Source organism: Carya illinoinensis, chromosome 13 (assembly GCF_018687715.1).
Source record: "Carya illinoinensis cultivar Pawnee chromosome 13, C.illinoinensisPawnee_v1, whole genome shotgun sequence".
NCBI lineage: Eukaryota > Viridiplantae > Streptophyta > Magnoliopsida > Fagales > Juglandaceae > Carya > Carya illinoinensis.
This window is the reverse complement of record NC_056764.1, coordinates 96,035-123,243: the sequence shown is the minus strand read 5'-3', so window position 1 is coordinate 123,243 and position 27,209 is coordinate 96,035. Positions and strand designations below refer to the sequence as shown.

At 37.0% G+C, this 27,209-nt stretch overlaps 2 protein-coding genes across 6 annotated transcripts; one reads left to right on the top strand and one right to left on the bottom strand.

Moving 5' to 3' along the window:
- Positions 1-4,104: 4,104 nt before the first annotated feature.
- Positions 4,105-4,902, top strand: LOC122290777. Its single transcript, XM_043098417.1, has one exon. The coding sequence runs from the start codon at positions 4,211-4,213 to the stop codon at positions 4,649-4,651; it is 441 nt and encodes a 146-aa protein (XP_042954351.1). The 5' UTR covers positions 4,105-4,210; the 3' UTR covers positions 4,652-4,902.
- A 49-nt stretch (positions 4,903-4,951) lies between these two features.
- LOC122290776 (major facilitator superfamily domain-containing protein 12-like) lies at positions 4,952-26,106 on the bottom strand. Of its 5 annotated transcripts, none has more exons than XM_043098416.1 (13): positions 25,726-26,106; positions 23,116-23,299; positions 21,611-21,680; positions 15,351-15,547; positions 14,838-14,913; positions 14,639-14,722; positions 14,477-14,556; positions 13,877-14,003; positions 13,597-13,656; positions 13,447-13,497; positions 13,160-13,318; positions 12,190-12,322; positions 4,952-5,273 (listed from the first exon to the last, which is right to left on the bottom strand). In XM_043098416.1, exons 2-13 carry the CDS (start codon positions 23,271-23,273, stop codon positions 5,218-5,220), a joined length of 1,251 nt encoding a protein of 416 aa, XP_042954350.1. In that variant the 5' UTR covers positions 23,274-23,299; positions 25,726-26,106; the 3' UTR covers positions 4,952-5,217. The 5 variants fall into 5 exon arrangements, with proteins under 5 accessions (XP_042954350.1, XP_042954349.1, XP_042954347.1 ...); XM_043098415.1 differs by lacking the exon at positions 4,952-5,273 and adding an exon at positions 5,453-5,953 and having other exon boundaries at positions 15,383-15,543; XM_043098413.1 differs by lacking the exon at positions 4,952-5,273 and adding an exon at positions 5,453-5,953 and having other exon boundaries at positions 23,116-23,319; positions 25,726-26,103.
- Between the last annotated feature and the right edge of the window lie 1,103 nt (positions 26,107-27,209).

Here is a 27,209-nt window from a genome sequence, read left to right as displayed (position 1 = left end):
TATAGACTAGATTGGTATTTGTATAGAGAAAATAGATTTTTTTTTACCTAATAGTGCTATGCGTGAGTTGTTTGTGCATGGTGCACATAAAGGTACTTTGATGGGACATTTTGGTGTAAAGAGGACCTTAGAAGTGTTGCATGACCATTGGGAGAGTATTGTTTCCCATTTATTGAGTTTACATATAGTTAGAGTGGTCACTTTAGTGTAAAGAAGAGTTTAGGCTTATTGCATGAAGACTTTTGGAAGTATGGTTTGCCATTCATTGAGGTTGCATATAATTGGAGTGGTTATTTTGGTGTAAGGAACACTTTAGATGTGTTTCATAAACATTTGTAGGAGTATCATTTTTCATTCATTGAATTGTTACATGAACATTTGTGAGAGTATCATTTGTCATTACTAGAGTTTTCATATAATAAGACCATGCATACTACTATTTCTTATTCACATTTTGAAGTTGTTTATGGCTTTAATCCACTTATTCCTTTTGATTTAATGCTTTTTCTTGTTGATGACAGAAGTAGCTTGGATGGACTTTTTCAAATTCTTGATAAAATTAATGATAATTCATATCAAGTGGATCTTCTAGGTAAGTATCAGGTTTATACTATTTTTAACATTACTAACCTTTTTCTCTTTGATGCAAGTGGAGGTTTGAGGTCGAATCTTTTTTAAGAGAGGGGAAATGATAGGCACCAAGGTGGATCAAGTTTTAAAGATCATTTGCAAGTTTCAGATGGTACAATTACAACCTCAAGAGTTAAGAAGATTAAGGAAGCTATGCAAGGATATGTGAAATTCACTTGGGATGAGTCTAGTAAGAGCCCAATATTCAAGATGGGTTTGAGAGAAAGAGATCCAGTTCTCATCCATGTGATACAAGCAATAGAAGAGTGCAATATAAATTATGGCCTATTATTATGTTTATGTGATTGAAAGCCTTGGATTTATTTATCTCATTAAAAGTGCTTATTTTATTAGTTATAGGAATTAGTTTAGAATAATTGGGCTTGAGGATGCTTGGCCCACATATATTTCACTTTATTAAATTAGGGTTTCAAAAGGCAAAGTTATTGTAGCAGTACTGTAGCCGTGCACTGTATTTGTGGCACTATTCACCAAGGGTACTTTTGGAAGATAAGGTTTTATTTTACCTAGAGTTTTGTAATGTTTTAGTTTAAATACTCTTTATTGCTTCATTTTGAAATATATGAAATTTTATGAAATTTGATTAATTTTATTCATTGTGAGTTGAGTTTATCTCCTCTTGTTATTGATTGAACATTTGAACTTATCAAAGGTAAATCACAACGTTTGTGGCATTCATCCTTTATAATCTGGGTTCTTGAGATAGATTTTTCAATGAGTCTAGATTTTAATATCGTCTAGGTTTTTGAAACGAGTTCTCAATGGGTCTAGATTTTTCATCCATTGACTTGATTTGGCTTTCTTGGGTGAGTTTTCAGATTAATTGTGGGTTCAAGGGATTCCAATTCCGCAGGTTCACATCACAAGGTCTTCTAACTTGGTGGATGTGGGCGACGACACATGCGTTAGAGAAATATATGCCATCTCCCCCTCAACAGAAGGTTTCTCCCTCTCTAATGTGGGGTGGATGCTATAATCAATGGCCATATGTGGCCCCACCTCATTAGCCACGCCCTTGACATCTTCAGTTAAAGCGGTTGGAAGACATTTCTCGGGAGTTTCGAAAAAAGGTGGCAAAGCTAGCTTCTTCTTGGAAGGGGGCTTCACAGCCTTCAATTTATGCCCCTTCACATGGGAGCTATCAGGTACTACAAGAAACTAGTTAATGTTGTCGGGAGCTAACAATTGCTCCATCCATAGGGCACCATCATTTTCTTTAGCCCAATTAAGGGCTGCGTTGATGCGATACATTCATGGTCAATTAGATTTATAAGGATCTTTTTGTTGTCAGGGACGTTGCCCCAATTAGCCCGAATGGAGAAATCCCTAATTTCCATTTGAGAGGCTGGGAATTCTAGAAACAAAGAAAATTTTCTTTTGTCATTGTTTGGCATTCAAATGGCGACCTTCAAATGCCGCCAAACGTTGGGAATGAAAATGAAAACCACAAATTTTTATTGACAGTCTTTTCACGGAGTAGAAAGAAAAGATCTAGCGGGCATTCAGGTCTGGATATCTCTCTCCCAAAGGTTCTAGAACCATGCGGAACACTACGCAGGAGCATAAAAGCACATGCTTGAATGGAGTTGGGCGGGAGCCAGTTTAAGAAAATCAAGAACGTCATGAATAGGGTGAAAGAATGAGACGTGCAAACCTTGCATCAGAGCACAATCTATAAGGGTAACTTTTCATGAGAAACCCTGCTCGTCGACAGCACTCTTGGAGGATATATTGAGAGCCATAGAATCAGGAATACGGCACAAAGCCCTCAGCTTCGTCATGTCTCGAGCTACGAATGTGGAGCACCAAGTGAACCCTTTGAAGAAAGGAGGGGTCTGACCCTCAGAAGATTCAAGCACAGAATGGGAAGAAACCCCGGAAGGGGTTTGCATAGAAGCTTGGTGGGAAGCACAGGAAGAACCACGATGAGCCATTTGATGGTTAGGTTGGAAGAAATAAAGTCAAGAGAGTGAGAGGTTGCGAGTCTTTGGAAGCCTTAGAATATAGGATGTAGAGAGGAAATGGAAGAACTCGAGAAGAAGAAATAACCCAAGGAAATGGAAGAGATAGGGGAAAGAAGGCAATGATGAGGGATTCTTGGGAATGCGAATGGGTGACATTGCCATCGATTATCATTCTTGAACAAAAATAAAAGAAAGGAGTAAAAGCACTAGAACAGTTACAGATGACATGTGTCACGCATTGGATGTGCAAGTAAATTAAATCTACACAAGCTCGTACCATAGTTAGCATAAACCCACAGCGGGGTAAGATTCACCACATGTCTAGAGCTAGCGGGGTAAAAGGAAAACACGACTAGTGAATTTCCCACATGCAAGCACGAAGTAAATTAGTGGAATAACTGGTAGAGATATTTAGAGCCTCAAACAAGAAAACCCATGTATGGAAGGGCCCAAGTCTGAGACGCTGGGGGCTGAGCTACAAGCCCAAATATTGGTCTTGTTGATATATATTATAGCTAATGGAATTTATAAAGTCTCCTACTTATCAGAAAGGTGATTACTTCAATTTACACGAAGAATCTTTAAGATAAACTTTGGAAATCAGTTGTTATCATCCTCATCACACCCTTGGTAACACATTCATTCATATACTTATATTGATGTCACTTCTTTCTAACTTAGACATCGGAGTTCCACTGAGCACCCCATGCCGCCCCCTTATTTCGTTGTAGGTTATCTGTACTTTTGGTGGTGTGAAACACATTCTTAACACCTCCCATCCACCTTATTGCATATGGACCAACCACACAAAATTTTTATTTTAAAAAAAGTTTCTTCTACTGTCTCTAACATCTTGATGTATAATAAATTACTGAGTGATCCTATCCAGAAAGTAGTAAGAAATACTGAACCTTGTATTCCAATAGCAGAATACACAGCCATGTGTTGCTGCGTTCTGTGTATGTATCTGACTATCAACATCTACATATGTCTTCGATTTCATGTTCCTTTTACCTTCATAGAATGCCAAAAAGGGTTGTGTCGGACCTTCTTGTTAAAAGCATTGATTGAACGCTAAAATGATGGTGAATAAATTGCTTGAAATTTACTGGCTACTGTGGTTGAAAGCTTGAAAGCACCTACTTAAGAGTGGTGGCAGAAAAACAAAAGGAAAAATAAAAGAAAAACTTGTAGTAACTAGTAAGTGACTAACAGTATGAAAGGGTGGATCCTAGTTGATGTTTTCTTCCTGGATCATTTGATGCCGTATGGGGAACCTCTCATATTCAATCGGGCGGCTCTGATTACGCTGAATACGAGGAGATACAGTAGTTTGGTAATTGTTACTCATCCTCGATCAAATTCTCTCTGATCAGCTACTTCTAGCTAGCAGGAGGGAGTTAGGTGGTTTAGTCGTGAAAAATAGGCAGTCTGAAAGCGGACATTCTACCTTTTTGAGAGGCCTTTAAACTAATCCCTTAATTGTTAACCAAGTAAACTCCCCCTAACCACATTTTCTTCCAAGCTTTAATGGTTCTTGTTCTTCTATATCAGCTGAAAAAACCATTGCCCTGTTCATACAGGTTTGCGAAGCAATGGGAAGAGATTCCAATCCAAGCAAACACCATTATGATATTACCATGTCAAAGAGAACCAGAAGGCCGTCTAAACTCCAAGATGCCAATCAAGATTGCAGTACTATAGATTCCCCAAGAAATGACACTAGTACTCCTTGGAAAGCTGTTGTGAATGAAGGAGACGAGAGTTCTCCCTCGAGATCAGATGAAGCAGGAGAGGATGATCGTAAAAAGAGCTTGAAGCAGCTGATCAAAAGCAGGAATTCACTTGGCCAACACTTCACCCAAGAAAAGCAACTTCAACTAGTCACAAAGCAGCAAGAAGAGGGCTTTCAGGGATTGAAGCTCAAGAGAATGGTAAGTCGCTATGCGAAAGTTTTGAGCCACTTGATCAAGGTTAAGCGCGATTTACCCGAGGGAGAATCCCGGAAAAAACCTCTTATCCTATTAAAAAGATGAAGGACTCATTTATCAGCTTGCGTTTTTTTAAGTGGCTGATCGTCTTTTGATTACCTACGCAGTGAGTATGAGCCAATTAATCGACCCGGATTGATTTTACTGCAAGGCCTTGATCATTTATACCATAAGCATGTTCTACTTCTACAGTTTGGTTATGTTCACATACTTCATTAGCGATCAAGTACCAAGTAATTCATGAGTTTCTCCTTTCCACTTTTGTACACTCGTAACTATTGAGCTTCACTTGTTTACCCTGGCTCCTCCGCATTACCAAATCTTAGTTTTAATCAAGAAATTACGTAGAGAGATCCGTCTGGAATGTCTACTTTCATACACACGCCTGTGCAGAGTAGAAAAAGGGTAAAAGGAACATGACATTTTCTTGCCACAATGCATGAGAATAATTAACGCTTTTCTTTGAGTGAGTAGTTACCCAAGGATCGAAAGCAGAATGGGCAGGGCGATAGGCAGATAGCGGTTAGCACCATCAATTTTAGCATTAATTTTGCCGTGTCGATGCCATAGTAGTATGTGACATCAATAAAAGATGGTTAATCGTTACCGGATCACCTCGTGAGAAACCCACTTGCAAGCTGCAAAAATGGAACATGACACGACTTTCCTGCAAGACACATAAAAACTTCACTAGTCGGATCGATAGAGTTTAGACAGCAATCAAGCTATTGCACTGAGCTAAGCTATGATGGAATTCCAAGTGAATCGCAAAATGCTGTCTTTTTTGTGATGGTGTTCATTCATTGATCACGTAATCAAATAACATAAATGTACATGAGTCCTCTCTTAAAGACCAGAATAGAATTCCTTCATCATAATTGTGAGGAGAATACATTTAGCTTTGTAAAACTTCAATGAAGGAATGTTTTCGTTAATGAAATATAACACAGTACAAATATACACAGAACAATGTCCTGAAGACATGATAACAGTGACTTAAATGAAAGAACTACAAAAGAAACTTCCCATGGCATTCTTAACCATATCAGTAGCTAAACATTTTGTCTTCTCCTATAGAATGGCTACACCATAGAGCTTTCTTTCAGTTTAATAATCGAACTGGCAGTCCCCAACATCTTACGATATAATTTGAAGGAAATTGTATTGTCACAGACTATTCCAACAGGGGCTCCATTATAGGTTTTGAAAAGGGGGTATGGAGTTTCATGGTGTATGTAACTGCCACCCCGACTAGTGCGCAAAATGGTGGTATGAGACCCAAACCAAACCTTGTAACTGAAATATAGACATGCGCTGACTTTGTCAACTGTAGTTCTGGGGAGGAACCTGCATTTGAGTGCATACGGTATCAAACAGAAAATTTGGACCGACTATAATGGGCAATTTTTTTAGTACCCATGAATTTTACACACAGAAAGGGAAAAAAACAGAGAACAGAAAAAAAATGTTTGTGACTGATGACCAGAAAATTAACGAGATAATAACAGTAAGATGATAACAACTAACAGATGAGTTAATCTGGAAACTATGAGTAACCCAATCCCGCCGGACTAATATAAAGCAGGTCTATGGACGAAAACAACACTGGAGAATATTTCTTTAACCAAGAAAATGGTGACCCGTTTGAATAAAAAGATCAGGGGCTGTAATATTTTGGTTAAAATTGATATGGCTAAAGCATGTGATAGGTCAGGATGGGTTTTTCCGGAATAGGTGTTATTGGCTTTTGGCTTCTCTGCTCAGTGAACTAAGCTTGTGATGAATTGTGTGACAAGTCCTTATTTTTTGATTATGATGCATGGAGTGTTATGAGGATAATTTAGGTCTATTTAGATTGTATATAGCAGATAATTAGGCTGTAGATAACGTGGGAAATACTTAATGTGTACAGAAAATCTGGGTTGTAGATAACGTGGGAAATACATAACATGTAGAGAAAATCTGGCAAAAATTAGGCGCTGAAATATCTAGCAACTATGTAACTCTCTTCTATAAATAATGAAAGAAACCTGATGGAATAGGTATTCAGACCAATTGACATGGAGCTCATAAATGTTTCTTTCAATCTTCAAGAGGAGTGAGACAAGGAGATACACTATCTCCTTATTTGTTCATGGTGGCTTAAGAGGTGCTTTCTAAAATGTTGCATCAAGCTTTTGCTGAGGGTAGAATTAAAGGCTTTTCTAGTCCTATAGTCTGTCAGGTTGTATTGAATTTGAGATATGCTGACGACATTGTTGTCTTTGTAATTGGGGCTAAAAGTTCTTTTCGAGCTCTTTAAGAATTGTTAAATAGTTATGAAGCTTTATCAGGTCAGCTTGTAAATACAATGCAAGTTGCTATTTTTCCCCTCTCAAGCATCAGCAGTAAGGAAGAATATTGTCCTAACTGCCACTGGATTATAAGAAGTTCATTTTCCTTGTACTTACTTGGGATTACAAGAAGTTCATTTTCTTTGTACTTACTTGGCAGCACCGATTCATAATGGAAGGTTCACTGCTGATGTTTTGGAACCTTTGGTTAACAATATTAAGAAGAAACTTGCAACATGGAAGTCCAGATTGCTGTCAAATGGGAGGAAGACTTGTTTTAATTAAACATGTCTTGTTAAGCATGCCTCTTCATATGCTATAAATCTTGAATATCCCTTCCGAAGTTCTGGTTTTAATCAGGAAGCTTTTTTAAGATTTCTTTTCAGGTGATAGAGCGGGTAAGGTGAAGAAAAAAAGGGTGGCTTGGGAAAAGGTTTGTAAACCTACTGAGGAAGCTGGTTTGGGGAGAAGGGATCTTGGTGAAGTGAAGAAAGCTTTGAACATGAAGTTGGCTTGGAATTTGTTGCATGGATCTACTTTATGGTCTAAACTTTCATGGCAAAGCATGTTAAATTTGCTCATCCTTATTTGGTTTCTCATTCTTGCAACAGTTCGAGGCTGTGTGCGTCCATTTTATCCATTTTGAAGAAGGTTATTAAAGGGACTCAGTGGTTGTCAAAGAAGGAAAGGCTAATTTTTGGTTTGAGAATTGGTAAGGGATGGGTTTATTGGCTGATAATGTAGAGACGGTGAGAGGACAGTCTACGTGTCTCAGAAATTTGTCTACTGCTGGATGGGATATGGAAAGGATGATTTAACTGGTAGGCCCTGACTTGGCTTCTCAAATATCTGTTTCAGCTGGAGTTATCAGCTTGGGGGTTAGTAAGATATCATGGACAGACTGTCTCTTGTTATAAAATGGTTTGGCATAATTGATTCCAAACAAGTGTATTCATATGTAAATGTTTTTATAATGGTTTACCTTTTGATGTGAATATCCAGATTTTTTATTCTGATGGTGTCAAGATGTGATTACTGCGTTTCTACTGAAATGGAAATCTTTGGATCATGTATTAGGTTTCTGCCTCTAATGTTTGGAGATATTTTTCTGATTTTATTTTTTTTATTGGCACCAGGTGTCCGGAAATAGCGTTCCGACTAATCTTGGGGGTGCAAGGCTTGGCAAGGAGAGTTTGTTTAATGGTGTAAATGAATTTTGTACAAAAGTTTTGTATGGTTTGCTTCTGAATTGAATATGCAATCGGGTTTTTGGAGCAGGTTAGAGTTTGGTTAATGGTTTTCCGCACTGAGGTTTAACGACTCACTTACCTAAGTGAGTTGCGAAATGACATAGGTACATGTTTTCTGTTAAAAAGAAAAAGTGATAAAACAACATAGTATTCATTAATAAAGGGAAAATGAATAAATAGCCAGGGTTTACAACCTTTAAAAACAGCCACTGCGTTTTCAAAATGGCAAAACCTGTTTTTTCCTTGGGTTGAGTTTTAAAAACAAAAATAGTCCTATCAACTATATGTAAAAAATCTAATAACAAATTGCCAGCAAACTGCTGACCATACGTCAAACATGCTACGAAAAAAAATAATGTAATGAAAATAATATACAGATATTTTTTTTCAAAACCCAAAAAAAAAAAAAAAATGCAAACAAAAATATTTAATTAAAACACAGAAAAAATCTATTTGCAAGCCTTTTTTTTTTATAAACCTAACACACCATTAAAGTGGGTCCCACAATGATTGTAAATAGCAAAACTCTCTCTCTCTCTCTCTCTCTCTCTCTCTATATATATATATATATATATAAACAAAGAGAAATATAAACAAAACATTAAAACATAATTAAAAAAATGAATACATATTCTATTATAAAACCAAACCTTAAAAATAAAATTTCCAAGAAATCCATGAAGATCGAGAGGAGACTAGCTGGTTGGAAAAAGATCTATTTGTCCAAAGGGGGTAGAGTTACATTAATTAAAAGCACCTTGTATAATTTACCTACTTATTTCCTTTCTCTTTTCCCTATTCCAGCGGGGCTGGTAAAAAAAATTGACAGGATTTTCAGTAGGGGTGTAAATTTTAACTGGTAAACTGGAAAACCGGACCGGACCGGACCGGACCGGTTCGGTTGTGCCGGTTTTGAACCGGTCTGGTCCGGAATCGGTTTCATAAAATGAAAAACCGGTCAGAACCAGTCCGGTTTCAGTTCCGGCCATTTTTAGACCGGACCGGTACTATTTAATATGTGTATATTTTTTTATTTATTTAATGTTATATGTTATATATTTTATATTATATATAATTTTTTATATATAATATATAATAATATAAATTATAATTATATATAAGATAGTGTTATTTTAATTTATAAAATAAAAGTTTAATCTCAAACATGAAAATTTAATTGATCATATGCTTTAAATATATAATATTATAAATATATATTATTTATTAATAACATTTTATCATAGATTCATAAGAAGTAAGAACCTAAAAAGAAAGAAAATCACTCAAATATTATTACTAAATTTTAATGGCCTAATACACTTAAAACTCTTTATATTTTTTTTGATAAGTACATAAGACATTAGTAGATAAATATAAATTATATATATTAGCATATAATTTATATAAAGCCATACCAAAGCTATACTAATAGCATAAATTTTTTACATAGCACTTTTTTTTTTTTTGCATAGCAGTCTTTTTATATAGTAGTTTTTTTTTTTAAGTAGAATTTTTTGACAGAGCAGTTTTTTTTTTTTTTTTATAAACAGATTTTTTTTATAATAAATATATATTTTATTAAAACCGGAAAACCGGACCGAACCGGACCGGAAACCGGTAGAACCGGAATACCGGTAGAACCGGAATACCGGTTTAGGAGGATAATCGGTGCGTAATCGGTTTTGAAAAATGTAAAACCGGTGCCTACCGGTTCGGTCCTAGATTTTGTCTAAAACCGGATCGAACCGGACCGGTTACACCCATAATTTTCAGAAATTTCTTATGGGATGGTATTGGGGAGGAACAAAAATATCACTTGGTGAGTTGGAATAAGGTTTGCACTCCGGTGTCTTGTGGAGGTTTGGGTGTGCGAAATTTGAATCTTTTTAATAAAGCTCTTCTTGGGAAGTGGTTTTGGAGGTATAACAAAGAGAATAATGCATTGTGGAAACAGATTGTTGATGCTAAATATGGAAGGATGCGGGGGAATTGGTGCACTAATGTAATAAAAGGGGTGTTTGGGGTGGGTTTATGGAAGTCCATTCGATTGGGAAGGGGGGATTTTGTCAAAAACACTAATTTCAAAGTGGGGACTGGGTCCAATATTTTTTTTCTGGCATGATGTTTGTTGTGGTGATTTAGCTCTTAAATTAGCATTTTCTAGCCTTTTCAGGATTGCTAAATACAAAGGGGCTGCCGAGGCGGATTCATACTTGTTTTCTAAAAACATGCTGAATTGGAATGTGGAATTTACTAGAGATTTACAGGACTGGGAAGTGAGTGAAGCTGTTGATTTCTATGTAAAACTTTATGATTCTAAGATTGATCAGACCAGGGGAGACATGATGCAGTTGATTTATGATAATAAGTTCAGATTTTCTGTGAAATCCTATTACAAGGTGTTAAATAGTCATCGTAATATAACATACCCTTGGAAATGTATTTGGAAAACTAGAGTGCCCAGTGAAGTTGCATTTTTTTGTTGGTTGGTGTCACTTGAGAAAGTTTTAACTATTGATAATTTGAGGAAAATGGGTTTATATGTGATGGACTGGTGCTTCATGTGTAAAAACGATGGTGAATCCGTTAACCATCTATTTCTTCACTGCAAAATGGCAACCGTAACGCCCCAATGGAAGGCCCAAACCACATGGCCTATACTCCAAAAGGACTAATCAATGATACAATTGGAGCCCCATTGGAACCTTATAAAGAGCAAGAACTTCTCCTTCCCAAGCAATGTGGGATCCCATACACTACCTACCTTCAATCTTAACATATAGGGGTATCACAGCGACGACTTTGTGGAATGAGTTATTTGCAAAGGTAGGCATTGATTGGGTGATGCCTTTTCATGTGGTGTAGTTTTTGGCTTGCCGGCAAGGTGCAGCGGGAAGTGGGGGCAGCTCAGCTGAGTGGAGAATGATTCCCTTATGTTTATTTTGGTGTTTATGGCTTGAGAGAAATGGGAGGTGTTTCAAGGATCGTGAACGCACAATAACGGAATTTAGGGACTTTTTCTTTAGCACTTCAAATTTTTGGGTGAACAATCTTGCGAGGGATATCAACATTTGTAATGCTTTCACTTAGTACTGTTTTTGCTTTAGCTTGTACTTAAGTGTATTCTCTTGTATACTTCCTGTGTACTTGGGCTATGCATATTTACTTCGAATAAAATCTTTTATTACCTATAAAAAAAAGAAAAAAGAAATCCATGAATACAAAATATTCAAAACTAAAAAAAAAAAATCAAAATGAGACAAAAATTAGGAGGGAGGGTTTCCCCCACAAGCCCCTACCTCCATTGCACAGAATGGAAGGGAAGGGGTTTCCCCTCAAGCCCACCACAAAGAGGGGATAACCTCACTTCCCCCTATTGCAACTCACTCGCTAGTGGGATGTGAGGGGTGGCCCTTGGGCTCTAGACTTTGGAGGCCACCCTTTGTGCCTCACCTGCAGCTGCCACTAAATGGGGGAGACGCTGCAGGTGGATTGAAATTTTGTGCTAGTGTTCTCAATTAGTGGTTTCCACAGTGTGAAAGTGCCGTGACGGTCAGAGGGAACCCTTGCAAGGGTGGCCTCTGAAGCTAACCCCTCGCAGAGTACTTGGGGGTGAGGAGTACCTTGTGGCTCCCATAGCATGAGGGAGCTATGAGCGAGATCCCTAACCTCTCCTCCCACCCCACGATATAGGGTGTAACACTTTGAATTGAATATAAAGAGGATGATGAATGGGATCCTGTGTTGCCTATGAGGGAGAAGTTGTTCCTTTTTTTTTTTTTATAATTCCAAAGGGCTCTGATTACAACTTTGACAGGTCCTTCTTAAGTATAAGCCCTGATAAGCCAAAATGTAGCTTGGGCTTTCCTTGGGTAGTTACAAAGCATATTTAAAATATGCATAATCATGGTGTGCAAACACAGTCAACAACAGGCAGCTAGTTTATAAGAGAATCTTCTATGTTTAAGGTTTTGTAAAAATGTAGGTTCAAACAACTTACTTTGGAGAGACTGAAGAACATACAAGGCAAGCCCACATGAGATCTTGTCCAAGAAACTCAATGATCCACAAACAAATGCACAGCCGCCAAGATTCTCACCAATTAGAACACTCTGCATACTTACCCCAGTCACCTGTTCTAGTTGAGACAAAGTCAAATTGAAAAATAACAAAATGAAAGTAACTACCAGTTAGATCAGCTGCAACTAAGAAATTAGGATATTCTACAGCAAGCGCCTGGCTGCCATTCTCCACGCATATACACCAAATATATGCCAGACTTGAGAATCATAATTATGACACAATAACAACCAGTTCCCTACGTCTTCTTATACCAATTTGTCAGCTGTAAAGTTTTATAGCATTGACTAAAGAAATCGATCTGACCCAAGCTTCTTGATCTAGAGTTTGCCATTGATGACTGATAAAAAACAATTAAGACAATTCCAAATTTCCCAAGTACTTTGAGAAAATGTGAGGATTTGCGTAAGATTCCATCTTAATTCATAAAATGCTCTTAGGTTCTAAGAGGTAACGAAGTCCATGAAATACCAGATCATTCTATTAAACTTTATAGGAGTGGTTGAAATATTATCCATTGTCTATATGCATATAGTGATCAAAACAATCATATCTGGAGATAGAATTGACTCCAATCTTTTGTCATGACCGCCAACAAGCTAGGAAGAAGATAAAATTACTAACCGTAACAGAAATAACTTCCCGTACCAACTTATTGACTTATTATGACCAATTTCAAATCAACAAGTATAGTTGAGGGTTTCTATAAACTAGCAGGACAACGTTTTTATTTATTTGTTTATGTACTTGTTTTTAATTTTATTTTTTTAAATCTCACTTATTTCACCTTCTTAAATAGGATATGCCTATTTTCTTGTCAATAAATTTTCTTATTACTTATAAAAAAAGAAAAAAGTAAAACATTGATGGAACAGAATATTCGATCATACCGTCATCAAAGCATTTGCAATTCCAATAAATATTGATATAAAGTACATGAAAGCACTCATGCTTCTAGGTAAGAGAAGGATCGCTGCACCACAAAATATCCAAAGAATGCCTCCAGCAGAATAATAGGCCTTCAGGCGTTGGCCTGTCCACACAATTTCCTGCAATGTGAAGATTAGATGTAAATAAAGCAAAGAATATGTATGGAAAAAAAAAAAAAAGAAGAAGAAGAAGAAAAAGAATATGCATGAATCAGATTCAACCAAAGAACTGAGTTTCATAAGGGAACCTGTAGAATCATAGATATGATGAAGCTGCAAATATAGATTATGGCAGGAACCTGCTCCCATTAGTTCGACAAAAAAATCAGCTTTGTATTATTTTCCAAAATGGTATGAGATTGAAAGAAGTAAGATTTTGACAAGGTTTGTGTACATACCAGAGCTTTAGCTGATTGGGCCATTCGTAGATCATTAATAACATAGAATGCAAGGTATGCCTGAACACAAGAAGCCATCTTTATATCAGAACTACAAAGGTAGCTCAACAATTTTGGCAAATCACATCTGGGAATGATTTTCCAAGAAGACCTCTCTTCTTGGAGGCTGGAGATATTCCCAAAAATAACATCTCATATGTTGTTACAAAAAGTAAACTTAAGTTTCACACATGCTTTCCCATTTTTTAAAATGAGAAAATCTAAGCAAGAACATGCTAACCTGTGAAATATTCGTTACTAATCTGGTGAGCACGTAAACAAGGGCAACTTCATAATATAGAGCCCTCTTGAACCAGTATGCCCAAGCAATCCTCACATGGCTATTTCCTTGTACTCCTACCTTTGATCTGCAAAAGAAAACAATTTACTGTTGTAATCAAGTCGTGTACAGGCATGATTGTCTTCAGAGGGGACCACGGGGTTCAACCCACACATTGAATCTTGTCTAATTCTTAATTGAAACATCATGAAAATTTATGGTGGTGGTGGTTGTGATTTCTCACAGCTAGTTTCTTACCATATGCATCCTAAAATACCTACACTTTTAATTACATATGTAGTCTTAAAACATAAGGGCCTCATTAATCTAGGTCCATGGGCAAAAAATAAAACAGGAAATTACACTTGTATTCAGTTTCCACTTCTTAACCAAACAAAGTAGAGAATGATATTATATTAAATATCACGGGACAATAGGATCACAATGAGGAGCTCATCTACAAAACGAAGGTGAGAAATCCTTTTCTTTTTCCTGATATGTTAAGAAAGCACCATCAAAACACTCCCTATAGACTTCATTGGTTAAGAATATTAATCTGACCTTGGCTCTTTCGTCCCAAGAAGAAATATGACCACGAAGCAGCATCCAAAGAAAATTGAAACGTATGCAATCCAGCGGTACTGCTCATTTGGGAAAGTACCATGATTAAAATCCAGAAGAAAGTTCGTGATAATTGATTGAAGCTTCATTCAGTAAATGTACCTGATTTTCAACATCAGCATTTGTTTCTGCTTTAGTGACCGCAAAGACAATTAGAGCAATTGCGTATAAGGTGAGGTTGGCAACCTTCAAAAAGAAAATTGAAAAAAAAAAAACAGAAGAAGAAATGAACGCCTTTTCTTGGCACTATGTAACAACATAAGACAAGTACAAATACAATAAAACTCAGTTAGGAGCTGACCATTGTAAAAGCATTGCGACAGCTTGTCAGCACCACTCTACCTGTTGAACTTAGTGTGATGCAATTCACCATAGACCTTCGATACACAATTAAGGTTCATAGCATAAGCGAAAAAATGCTCAAGTTCAAGGAATCATGTTTCTTCCTTTTTAATTTACCCAATGTAAGGGCAGGAAAATTTTTTCAATGGTGCCTCCATTCTACAAAGAATTTCCATAAATTCCCTCTTTTGAAATTTATGTAATCATCCTTTCATAAAATACTCAAATTTTCAGGTTCGTCCCATCGTATGTACAAGAAAGCCAAAAAGAGTACAGGTAAATAGATTCTACTGATTAGCTTATCATATGTTAGGTTGCAATTAAATACCCTAAAAATTATGAGGTTCACAGCATAAAAACCACTACAAGGAGTGGCAGTAGTGCTTCTTCGCTTTTGCTTATCTAAGAAGCGTAGCTAAAATGACGACTCACATATTTCAACTGGATTATTGTAAATTGAGAAGGTGATTACATGTGTGAAACCTGACTTGCAGCCCAACCTACATTGAAGATCGCTGCAAACACGCTGTAGCCAACAGTTCGTAATGTCGATGAAGAGGTAGCAAAGATCTTACAAGGAATGCAACCACCAAAGACAGAAGAAAATGAAATAGCAACCAAAAAAGATCCTGCACCATGCCATATGTTGAAATGTCCAAACCTGTCTATCTATCAAGAAAAATGATTTCCAGTAAGCAAAGTATCAATTCCCTTCCAACATAAAAAGGTGCAAAAGGTTTTTTTTTTTTTTTAATAAGTAGACAGCTAAATTATATTAATACAAATAGGCATAGCCCAAATACACAGGGGGTATACAAGACATAACACCTAAAAAAGGTTTAATGAAAAAAAATTCGAGAATTCTAATTTCAATTATCTAGGAGACAAAAATGACTGGGTTCAAACCCAGGCAATTACAATATTTGCATAAAGCAAAGTGTAGGACATGAAAATGTAGCACCCAGACAAGATATCTGCTGTACTTTCTTCTAGAAATGTTTGCATATATGAAGACTACTCTTGAGGTACAAGATAAATAATTAGAAAAATGTATAATGTTCCATTCGTTTCTGTCAACATTAGGAGGGAACAGACATACATGGAAATGCTGAAATTACATGCCTTTACAATAGCTTGTTAAAGATACCATTTGGTTTTGTGTTAACCAAAGGAGCTTCTTGTCTGGGTGAAATTAAACCCAGAGGAGCTTCAGTTGATGCATACGTGCAAATTCCCTTGCAGATCCAACCACTGGTTAGATAAGGTGCTTGCTATGTCCTTTATTTATTTTATAATCTTGTGCTAGAAGTAAAAGCACAAGTTCTTTCAAATTCCAAGTCATAATAACATTCACAAATAAAGAGCGCTGTTGGAATACATAGTTGTAATTAAATGTATAGTATGAGGATATAATGGTCACTACTCTATGTTTATGTATAGGTGGATATTCATCAATAAAATTAGAACACAATATTCTCTCTCTCTCTCTCTCTTGTTTATCGACTACATGGTATCAGAGCAGTGAGTAGTCGGTTGTGGTTGTGCGACGGAGTTAGTGGTGTTTTCTAGTGGGTGCTGGTGGTTGTCGTCGGTCGTGCTGTGAAGTTTTGGCTGAAGTTCGGTCGGCAGCTCCTTCCCAAGTGCTTTTCCGGTGACATAAAGGGTTATCTCCGGTAATGGACACCGGAATCGAGGTCATCGGCGTGGTCTGTCCACTCCGGTGAGTTTTCGTCTCCATCAGCTGCTGGAAGGACGGTGTATCACCGGCCGGAGGAGGAGTCCTGGGGTGTTTGGTTGCAAGTTTCGGCTATCCTATCTGTGGTTGTGCATGCCCCCAATCTGGAATAATAACCTATCCCTATCTGGAATAGCACCTGTTGGCAACAGGTATATGGTAATCCTGCTTTCCTTATTCCTGGTTAGGAATAACTTATTCGCATTTTTTGATTTATTCTTGAATCCGATACGCCCGAATCGGGTACCGGCTGATACAGGACGAAACAGGGCCGATACAGGCCGGTTCAACCCGATACAGGCCAGTTCAAACTGAAACAAGGCCGATACAGCCAGTTCAAACCGAAACAGGGCTGATACAGGCCAGTTCAGACCCGATGCAGGCCCTAAAATTGGCTGTTCTGACCGGTATAGACTGTTTTTGATCCATCCAGATCCGAGATTTGGTTTGTTAAGCTGGTTTCTATTTTTCCAGCGTGTATTTGTTCGTTTTTGATCCATATTCTCATATTTTTCTCCATGGAAGCTAAGTTTGAGTCATTATGTATTGCACCAAACATTAATATGCCTATGACTATGGTGAAATTGAATGGAAAAAACTACATATTGTGATCAAAATCTGTTGAAATGTTTTTGAAAGGTAAGGGTCTTCGTCGTACCCACTTGGTTGATTCAATGCCTGATTCAACTAGTTCTACCTTTGCTCAATGAGAGCAAGAAGATGCTCAAATCTGCTCCTTGATGTTGACTAGTATTAAGCCTAATATTTGTGCTAGTTTAGTACACTTTGACACTGCTCAAGAGATATGGAGGCATCTCAAACAGATGTACTTGGGTGTTGGAAACACAACTAGTATTTATGAGTTGTGTCAACAATTTTTTGGGTTGGAACAGGGTGCTTTGGGCCTGGAAGAGTATTATTCTAAAGTGATGGGTATATGTGAAGAACTCAAAATTTATCAACCTATCACTTCTAATGTTTCAATTATGCTAAAACAACGTGAAGAGTTCAATGTTGTTCAATTTCTAGTTGGCCTAAAACCTGAGTATGAGTCAGTGTGCTCTCAAATTCTGGCAAGCCCACAGCTCCCCTCATTTCCTGATGTGTTCTCCTGACTCCAGCTAGTCACATTATTTGGACTTGGATCTCAGTTGTTTTCTGACCAAAGTAATGAGAGATCCGCTTTAGTTGCCTCCTATGTTGCTCCTGGTGGGTGTGGAGGCTGGGGTGGTAGAGGTGCACGTGGGGGACGTGATGCCAGAGTCATGAATCTCGTAAGTGCACCTATTGTGGTCGTACTAACTACTCGGTGGACTATTGTTGGATCTACATAGTAGACCATTTGGGTCCGCTAATCAGGCCATTTGCCAAGACTCTACATCACAGGCAACGAGTTCCAACTTGCTTCCAGAGATGATCAGCATATCGAAAGATGAGTATGATCAGTTTTTAGTCACACGAGCGGCTTCATCTTCCAGAGCTACTCTTACCCAACCAGGTACAGCATCCACATGTCTTGTCTTATCTACCCAAAATCCATGGATCATCGATTCAGGAGCTAATGAATATCTGACCGGTTTGTCTCATTCCTTATCTGAGTTAGGTACTATGTCATTTCCCAAGAGTGTTACTCTTACTAATGGTCCTCTTGCTAAAGTTACAGGCATTGGATCCACCAAGCTCACTGATAATATCCCTGTCATCTGTTCTATATGTTCCTAGTTTTCCCCTTAGCTTTCTGTCCATTAGTAAAATTAATCAAAATCTTCAATGTTCTGTGAGCTTTTTTCCTTCTGTATGTATCTTTCAGGATCTCAAGACAGGGAAGAAGATTGGTACGGGGCATGAAACTAGTGGTCTATATTACCTCGACATCGAGCAGTCACCCACTCGAGCCCTCACTTCCTCCTCCGCTTTTGAATGGCATTGCCGCCTTGGACACCCATCACTTTCTCTTCTGAAACGTCAAGTTAGAGATCTTGGAAATGTGTCTCCCTTTCCTTGTGAAGCATGTCAACCTAATAAACACCACCGTGTGTCTTTTGTACCTCGAGTTGATAATCGAGCATCTTGTTCTTTTGCATTGGTTCACTCTGATATATGGGGACCATTCAACATTGTATCAAACAAGTTTCAATATTTTGTTACATTTGTTGATGACTATTCTCGTATGACATGGTTATTTCTGATGAAAGCACGATCTGAACTCCTTTCCATATTCAAAGTTTTTCGAAAAGAAATTAAAACTCAATTTAGACAAAAAGTTCAAGTTTTGCATTCTGACAACACTAAAGAATATCAATCTAATGCCTTTGCTGCTTACTTAAGCAATAAGGAAATTGTTTATCAAACTTCATGTTCTTACACACCCCAATAAAATGGGGTGGCTGAACGCAAAAATCATCATTTGTTAGATGTAACCCGAGCACTTTTACTGCACATGCACGTTCCTAAACGTTTTTGGAGTGATGGTATTCTTATTGCGTGTCACCTTATTAATCGTATGCCTTCATCTGTTCTCGATGACTCCTCTCCCTTCTCCATCTTGTTTCCCTCATTGCCATCCTTTTCTCTTCCACCCAAAATCTTTGGGTGTGTTTGCTATGTTCATAATCTTGGCTCAGGCTTTGATAAGCTTGATCCACGTGCTACCAAATGTTTCTTTGTTGGTTATTCCCGAACTCAAAAAGGATATCGCCGCTATATTCCTGCTCTTCGACGCTACTTCACAAGTGTTGATGTCACATTTTTTGAGTCCATACCCTATTTCTCAGACACGTCTTCGGTTGTTGAGTGTGATCATTTACCATTACTTACTCTAACCCTTTCTCCTCCATAGTCACCCACTGTTACCCAACCCCCTTCAGTGCCTTCTCGTCCCTCTACAGGTGTACTCGCGTTGCTCACGGACCCCGGCTCCCCTGCCTCCACCAACTTTGTCTCCATCTTCAGACCCTGAGTTACTCAATGCTTCAGAATCTCCACCTATTGCTCTCCAAAAAGGTACTCGTTCTTGTGTTACTCAACATCCGATTAGCCAATATATCTCCTTTCATGCCTTGTCTCCATCTTTTTCATCTTTTACTTCTCAACTGTCAAAAATTTCTGTTCCTAAAACAGTTCAGGATGCTTTATCTGATCCGGGATGGAGGACAGCCATGGAAAATGAAATAGATGCTCTTCACCATAATGGGACATGGGATCTTATTCCTCTGCCGCCGAGAAAATAATCTGTTGGCTGTAGATGGGTATACACAGTCATATTCCATCCTACTGGCTTTGTGGAACGTCTGAAAACTCGCTTGGTAGCTAAGGGCTACACTCAAATTTATGGCATTGATTACGACGAGACCTTTTCCCCCGTTGCTAAAATTTCATCTGTTTGGGCATTGATCTCTCTTGTTGCTAATTTGGATTGGCCCTTATTTCAATTGGATCTTAAAAATACATTCCTACATGGTGACTTAAATGAGGAAGTGTATATGGAGCAACCACCTGGTTTTGTTGCTCAGGGGGAATGTCAAGGTATAGTTTGCAAGTTAAAAAAGGCATTATATGGTTTGAAACAATCTCCTCGAGCATGGTTTGGGAGGTTCTCTGATAGTGTATTAGCATTCGGTCTTCATAGATACCAAACAGACCACTCGGTATTTCATTTGCATATGTAGATGACATTGTAATTACTGGGAATGATTCAGCTAGAATCGCCAAGCTGAAACAATTTTTACATGATCAGTTTCAGACAAAAGATTTAGGTAAACTTAGATACTTTCTTATAATCGAAATTAGTAGATCTAAAAAGGGTATCAACCTATCTTAGAGAAAAATATGTGCTTGATCTTTTGGAAGAAACTGGCATGTTGGGTGCACGGCCTATTGACACTCCTATGGATCCAAATCGTAAACTCTTGAAAGAGGAAGGTGAGTTGTTTGGAGATCCAGGTCGGTATCAAAGACTTGTTGGAAAATTAAATTATCTGACTATCACTAGACCTGATATCTCTTATGTAGTAAGTGTATTGAGCCAATTTCTACAAACGCCTAGGGTCTCACATTGGGATGCTGTAATCCATATTCTTCGGTATGTTAAGCGAGCTCCTGGCCTTGGGTTGTTGTGTAGACTAAATGGGCATCTTAGAATTGAAGCTTTTTCAGATGCTGATTGGGCAAGATCTCCTTCAAATAGAAGATCGACTACTAGATATTGTACCTTTGTAGGAGGTAATTTGGTTACATGGAAGAGTAAGAAGCAAACAATAGTAGCTCGATCTAGTGCAGAGGCCGAATACAGTGCAATGGCTCACACTGCTAGTGAGCTGTCATGGTTGCAACACTTTCTTCATGAGATTGGGTTTCCAGCTCTTGTCCCCCCTTCAGTTATTTTGTGATAATCAAGCTGCAGTACATATTGCGTCTAATCCTGCATTCCATGAGAGGACTAAACACATTGAGATTGATTATCATTTCATTCGAGATAAGATATTCAGTGGTGACATTTCTACACTCTTTGTGAAGTCTGTTGATCAACTTGCTGATGTGTTTACCAAACCACTTTGTCATAGTCGGCTAAAGTTTATTTGTTCCAAACTAGGTTTATATGATATATATGCCCCAACTTGAGGGGGAGTGTTCGAATACATAATTGTAATTAAATGTATAGTATGAGGGTATAATGGTCACTACTCTATGTATATGTATAGTTGGATATTCATCAATAAAATCAGAACACAGTATTCTCTCTCTCTCTCTTGTTTATCGACTACAAGCGCTGGCAGAATATCAACTTAAAAAATCTCAACTTCCTAGAGTTATTTAAGAAAATTAATACCAGAACATTGACCACAAATCTTCCATATAGTCCAGACAAAGAATGGACCAGAAATGCATAAAATAGACATAATATTCAAGTACTTTTAATTGTACAATAAGTTTTCAAGTAATTATTAGCATAGAAAGTTTCGAGTCCAGAAAAGAAAAAATATTTAGTTTCAAAGTACCAGTTCACCAGCAAATATGGTTGTGAATCCATCAGCTATTTGACCAGAAAGCATAACTGTAGCAGCATCCCTGTGAAATAGCATGATGATGTCAAAAAAAGGAAAAAGGAAATGTTACTGGGCCTAAAAAATAATATACACTAGGTAAACAAAAGTCAATGCAGGAAACTCAGAAATAGCTAATAACCCAATTCAGGTACAGTTCTGACCAAAATGTAAGGAATCAAAAAGTTATTTGTTCGTGTTATAAATGTGTGCTTGACATAAATTGTTCTTGGACTCCCAGACAGTCTCTAACATTGTACTAGAGCCTGGATTGTATAGAAACCTCTTATGTTAGAATCCTTGGGCCCCCATTAGTTTCTAATTTATGTTTTGGTGCTTGTTTCTGTTTTTGTATCCTTTCTAGGTGAAGTTTAGGGCAGCACTTGGGAGGGGGTTGTTGTTGTTGTTTCTTACTATATGCTGAATATATATATATATATATATTTTAAGTAAACGATTATATTGATATGAATAGGCATCGCCCAAGTGCACAAGATGGTATACAAAAGGTAACACCTATTTAGGAAGAGGAAATAGAAATAAGAAATTTATGAAAATCAAGGCCATGAAAATCTATGCTGGGGCCCATAGAAAAATGCTGACAAAAAATAATCTAAGTTCTTCTAATGAATGCTACTTGTCTTCAAATGTCCGGTCATTTCTCTCCTTCCATAGGCACCACAGAATTCTATATGCTGAATATATACTGTGGCCACTCTTTGATGGCTTGAGCAAAGGGGACTGATGGTTTCTAACAGTTCTACTACCATGGATATTGTGCCCTTTTGCATGTTACCACCTCATAACAGGGGTTGAACAACAGCAAAAATAAATAAATAAATAATTAAAAAAAATACATTTACGTGGTAAGTTTTGGACATTATAATGAGACTGCATCAAGCAAAAGTATAATCTTAAATCATTCGAAACTGTTTATCCTATTGCATGAAAATCTTAGTCCTAAAACAATTCCTCCATGTGTGTGCATGTAAGTATAATCTGCTTTGTGATCCGTTTCAATACAGAATATTTTGCAGTATTATTTTCCAACTCACTGTAAAGGCTGGATATGACATTTAATATGTCTTCCACATATATTAGAAAAATACAGCACAGAAAATACGAATTCACAAAGTGAGAACCAAAATAAAGGAAGAAAACACTTCAACCATAACTTTCTTTAGAAAACTGCTAATTCTTATCAACAACCTACAATTCTCAATGCTGCACACACAAAGAGTTCAAGTTTGGTGGCACATACTATATTTATTTTTACAAATAACATGTGCAGCCTTTACCTCATAATCCCAAATTACCAAATACAGCATTACCTAGGATAAATTCTACAACATAACAAGAATACACATACTCGCGGCATGCCAAGCTAGAATTAAAGGGAAAACATATTACAACTGTAATGTGATTATCAAACTGCTGAACAGGTGATAGTATATATATACCTAGGAGAAAGTCCAATTTCTGTCAGGAACAATAAGAGATAAGTAAACCAACAGGCAGCAGTGATGTCATTGAGCATGTGCCCCACGCCATAGTAAAGCACAGACTGTCTTCCAAGGGGCTTTGTGAATGAATCATCATCCTCTATAACATTACTCATAATAATGTCTTTTAACTAGTGAGAGCCTGCGAAGCAAATACTGATTCTTGAGACAACCAGCATATATAGTAGTTAGTCCAAATAATCAGAACTACCATGATGACTGTTGTTTGTCATTAACATAATCAGGTTACCATAATGAGCATTGTTCACCCTAACAATTCCAAACAAAGATTTTGCTAGTCAAGGTAAAGATGTCATTGTAACTATAAACAGGAACCAGTTAGGAACAAAGCTTGTGGAAGAGTAGGGTAGGAGGGAGAATTACATTGGAAACCTTCCCATCACTAGGGATGTAATCAGAACAGGCTACTCGATCAGTAGCTTGAATCCGATTTGATTAAATTCAACTTGCACTCAATTCGTTTATTAAAATTAGCCCATTCATGAACATGATCGATTATTGAACGATACAACTAGTTTAAGACTCAACTCGACTCGATTAATGTTCGCAACCAAGCTCGTATAGAACTCAAGTCGACTTGTAAGCTCGCTGGCATATATCACACACACACACACACACACACAGACATATTAGAAAAAATATGTTAATAAATGTACATATTATATGTATATAACGAATTAGATATGAAGTAGAAATATATAACAAAAATATATAAATTACATATATGCATGAATGCATATCAATATTAAGTATAAACATAATTATAAGTGCAAAATGTAATATTGTATCAGTATATTTTCTTTTTTCAACTAATACGTGAAATTTGTAATTTTGATTCATTTCATTAATTATTTAATTTACTTATTATTTATTTTTTCTAAATTGAGAAAATAAGAAACTTTAAAAAATTCTCCAAAAGAGTCAAGCTGATTTGAATTTGATTAAGCACTCAACTAGATTACTATTTGAGCATGAGCTTGAGCTGAATTTTAGAGCTCAACTCTTATACAAGCTGACCTCGAGCTAGGACTATTTAATATTCGAGCCTAGCTTGGACAGCCTCAACTCACCCGAACTCAGCTCAATACAGCCCTGCCCATCACACCCAAGGGGATAGGGGGTCTAACTTTGCGTGTCCATGTATGGCATTGACATACAAGATCCCAAGCATGATGCAAAAGTAGCATGAATCTAGAACATTAGTGCATGTCAATGCCATACAGTCCAACATGAAGTACTAGGAATTCCAGCAATATGGTCCTAATTTCTTATCAATCATAGCATCTTCCATCTATAAGGTTTTATCATTAGGGAGATTGACACTTGAAAAGCCTTCAATGATGCCTTGAAATACTTTTGGATATCACTTTAATTCAAAAGCTTAAACTATTTTGTCCTACTCCAATTATGTATATCTGTTCAACACTTACATGCAAATTCCAACAGGTCTCCCGGCCCATCAGATACAAGCCTCTACCAAGAGAATAAATCATATTTGAAATCCTTTTAATGGAGAGACGGAATCCTTTTCCTCTCTGTTCCAGAGTTCCTAGTTCAAAAGTAAAAAATTTAAAATATCTAACTATCTTGAAGCTATGTTCTCAAATTGACCAATTCTTTTGCCACATAAAAATGTCCCTAGTTTTCTGGCCTAACAAGTGAATAATATAATTTCATTTTTGCATGGTTTATCTATAGGCTAGGGGTGCTTCAATACTCTCATACACTCAGAATGCTCACGTGCTCAAAGGCATAAGTTTTTCATATCATATGTGATAATGTAAAAGCTGGATACAGCCATTTTGAGCTGCATACAGCATCATGATCAATTCCATACGTAGCTTATTGAGAGTGTTGTTTAAGTGGTGAGAGCTTTTCATATATATTCATTTACAGATTGTATAATGGCGTAACTACACATAAATGTTGATTACAAAATAAATGGAAAGAATTAGCTCAACACATATGAACCCCAATTGACTCAACAAAGACACTCACTACACACAAATTAGCTCTGGTCAAACAAAATCTAAAATATAAGTTTAGCAAAATTAAAAACCATAAAGGAACTAAAAAATTGAACTTCGTGACAAGAAGGTCTTCAGAATTACTAAATCTCATTACATTTCATCCGATAGAATTAAAGGATCGAATCCACTGTTTCCTGGCGGATCAAATTTTAGGAACAACGGGAAATTTATCATGGTATCATAATAGGTGAACCTCAATTTCAACCATGTCTCCACTATATTTGATAACACCGCCTCCACTCAGCCCACACCTTTTTCAATTTTACTAGTGTGTTATCATTTCGAGAAACTGGCTCCATACTTATATCCCAAAAGTGCGAAGCTTTCATGTTAGGAATTTTTAACTGCTCGTAAAACCAATCACTATTACCTAAGCATCCCCCTCATACGGAGCAGGTAGCACCAAAAGAAGAACATAAAACTATTCGGTAAAAGTCTCAGTAGCAGAAAAACTGTATATCCAAAAACCACACAAATTGTTATCAACCAAATGGAAAAGGAATGAGACGGGACATACCGATACAGGAGGGGCAGAGCTAAACAGAACTCATCAACAAGAGCCTCCCCAAAGTTAGCAGAGGAACCTTTCTTGAATAACAAAACAGAAATTGGATGTGCATATGCATAAGTCTGTATACATATATTATAATTTATGTCAAAGCTATCGGTTTGTTGTCTTCTCCATAATTATCATTTGTAACTCGGGGGTGTGCGCCAACACCGACTTTGCGGAGGAATGCTGTTTGCCCAAATTGGGGAGAGAGGGCGACAAAATTGTAAATGTAAATGTGAAGGCGAGGTCCGGGGCCTCGATCACTTCACGCCATCGCGCAACCCTTATCCGAGTCTGACAGGTCGCCCCTACTTCCACGACAACTGCTCCAATCGCAGTTATTAAAAAAAAAAAAGGCTCCCAACCCAAGATTCTACTCTAACAGTCCTGCGTCCCGACCCAAATTTTTTGACCGGAAGATTACGTGGGCCACGCTGAAGCCTATTTTTCGTAACTAATTCTTTGAAGCTCGTTTTTTTTATTAGCGATTTTTTTTTCCCCACTTTCTACTTACCATTCTTATTCCCACACACTTGTTAAAATAAAAAATAATAAAAAATGTATATTATAAAAATGAATAAATGATGAATTTTTTTTTTTTTTTAAAGGGATGGTAATTGAACTCTAAGAGCACTCACAATGGATTTTGTAAAACCCATTGTTATGTAAAATTTAAAGAAAAATAGTCTAAAACATGCATCCAACGGATACTTTATTTTTTTTCTATTTTACATTTGTGTACAATGTTGCCTCTAGATGTAGAAGCAACTGTACACAAATATAAACATATTTTAATTGTTTTCTATCTTTTCTTGTACTTTTTTTCTAAAATTAATTTCTTTTTTTGTACTTTTTCTCTTATAAAATATTAAAAAATATAATATTAAAATGATATGAAGAAAAAATAAATAAACTGATGTATGATGTATTGTAAAAATCAGTATATAAAATAGAAAAAGTGAGATTTGGTGATGTATTTTAAAGGATAGGATGAAAAATCCATTGGGAGTGCTATAACAATAGATGTCATGATTTTAAGATTTAAGGATAAATGGTGGTATCATTCGGCCTTGGTCCAAGGGCTATTAGCTTTCTCTGAAGCTGGTTACTGTAAGAATACGTCAAACACTCCCCAGTCCAAAGTTTTGGTTTTTTTTTTTTTTTTTTAAAGCAAGGATTCCATTCAAGGACAATGATCACGTATATAAGAGAGGTGGACATTCCCGACCAAACTGTTAAGCAAACAAAATTCTTGAATTCTCATCTCATTAATGTATTGCGCAGAGGTCCTTTTTTATACATAATTGTAAGGGAATAATATTTGTTACAAGAGAAATGATCTAGTGTAATACAAAAAATACTAAAGTGTCCTTGGAATATGTACAGCAGAGTGATCTTGTTTAATACACCCCCGCGAGTCCTAGGGGTTTCACCAACATTGAGACTCG

Excerpts from the sequence above, each read along its gene's own strand:
- LOC122290777 (XM_043098417.1), top strand. The coding sequence starts at position 4,211 with ATGGGAAGAGATTCCAATCCAAGCAAACACCATTATGATATTACCATG.
- LOC122290776 (XM_043098413.1), bottom strand. The coding sequence starts at position 23,273 with ATGAGTAATGTTATAGAGGATGATGATTCATTCACAAAGCCCCTTGGA. Across the intron at positions 21,681-23,115 it reads GAAATTGGACTTTCTCCTAG|GGATGCTGCTACAGTTATGC; the intron begins GTATATATATAC and ends GCTATTTCACAG. Across the intron at positions 14,557-14,638 it reads ATGCTGATGTTGAAAATCAG|TACCGCTGGATTGCATACGT; the intron begins GTACATTTACTG and ends CCAAATGAGCAG.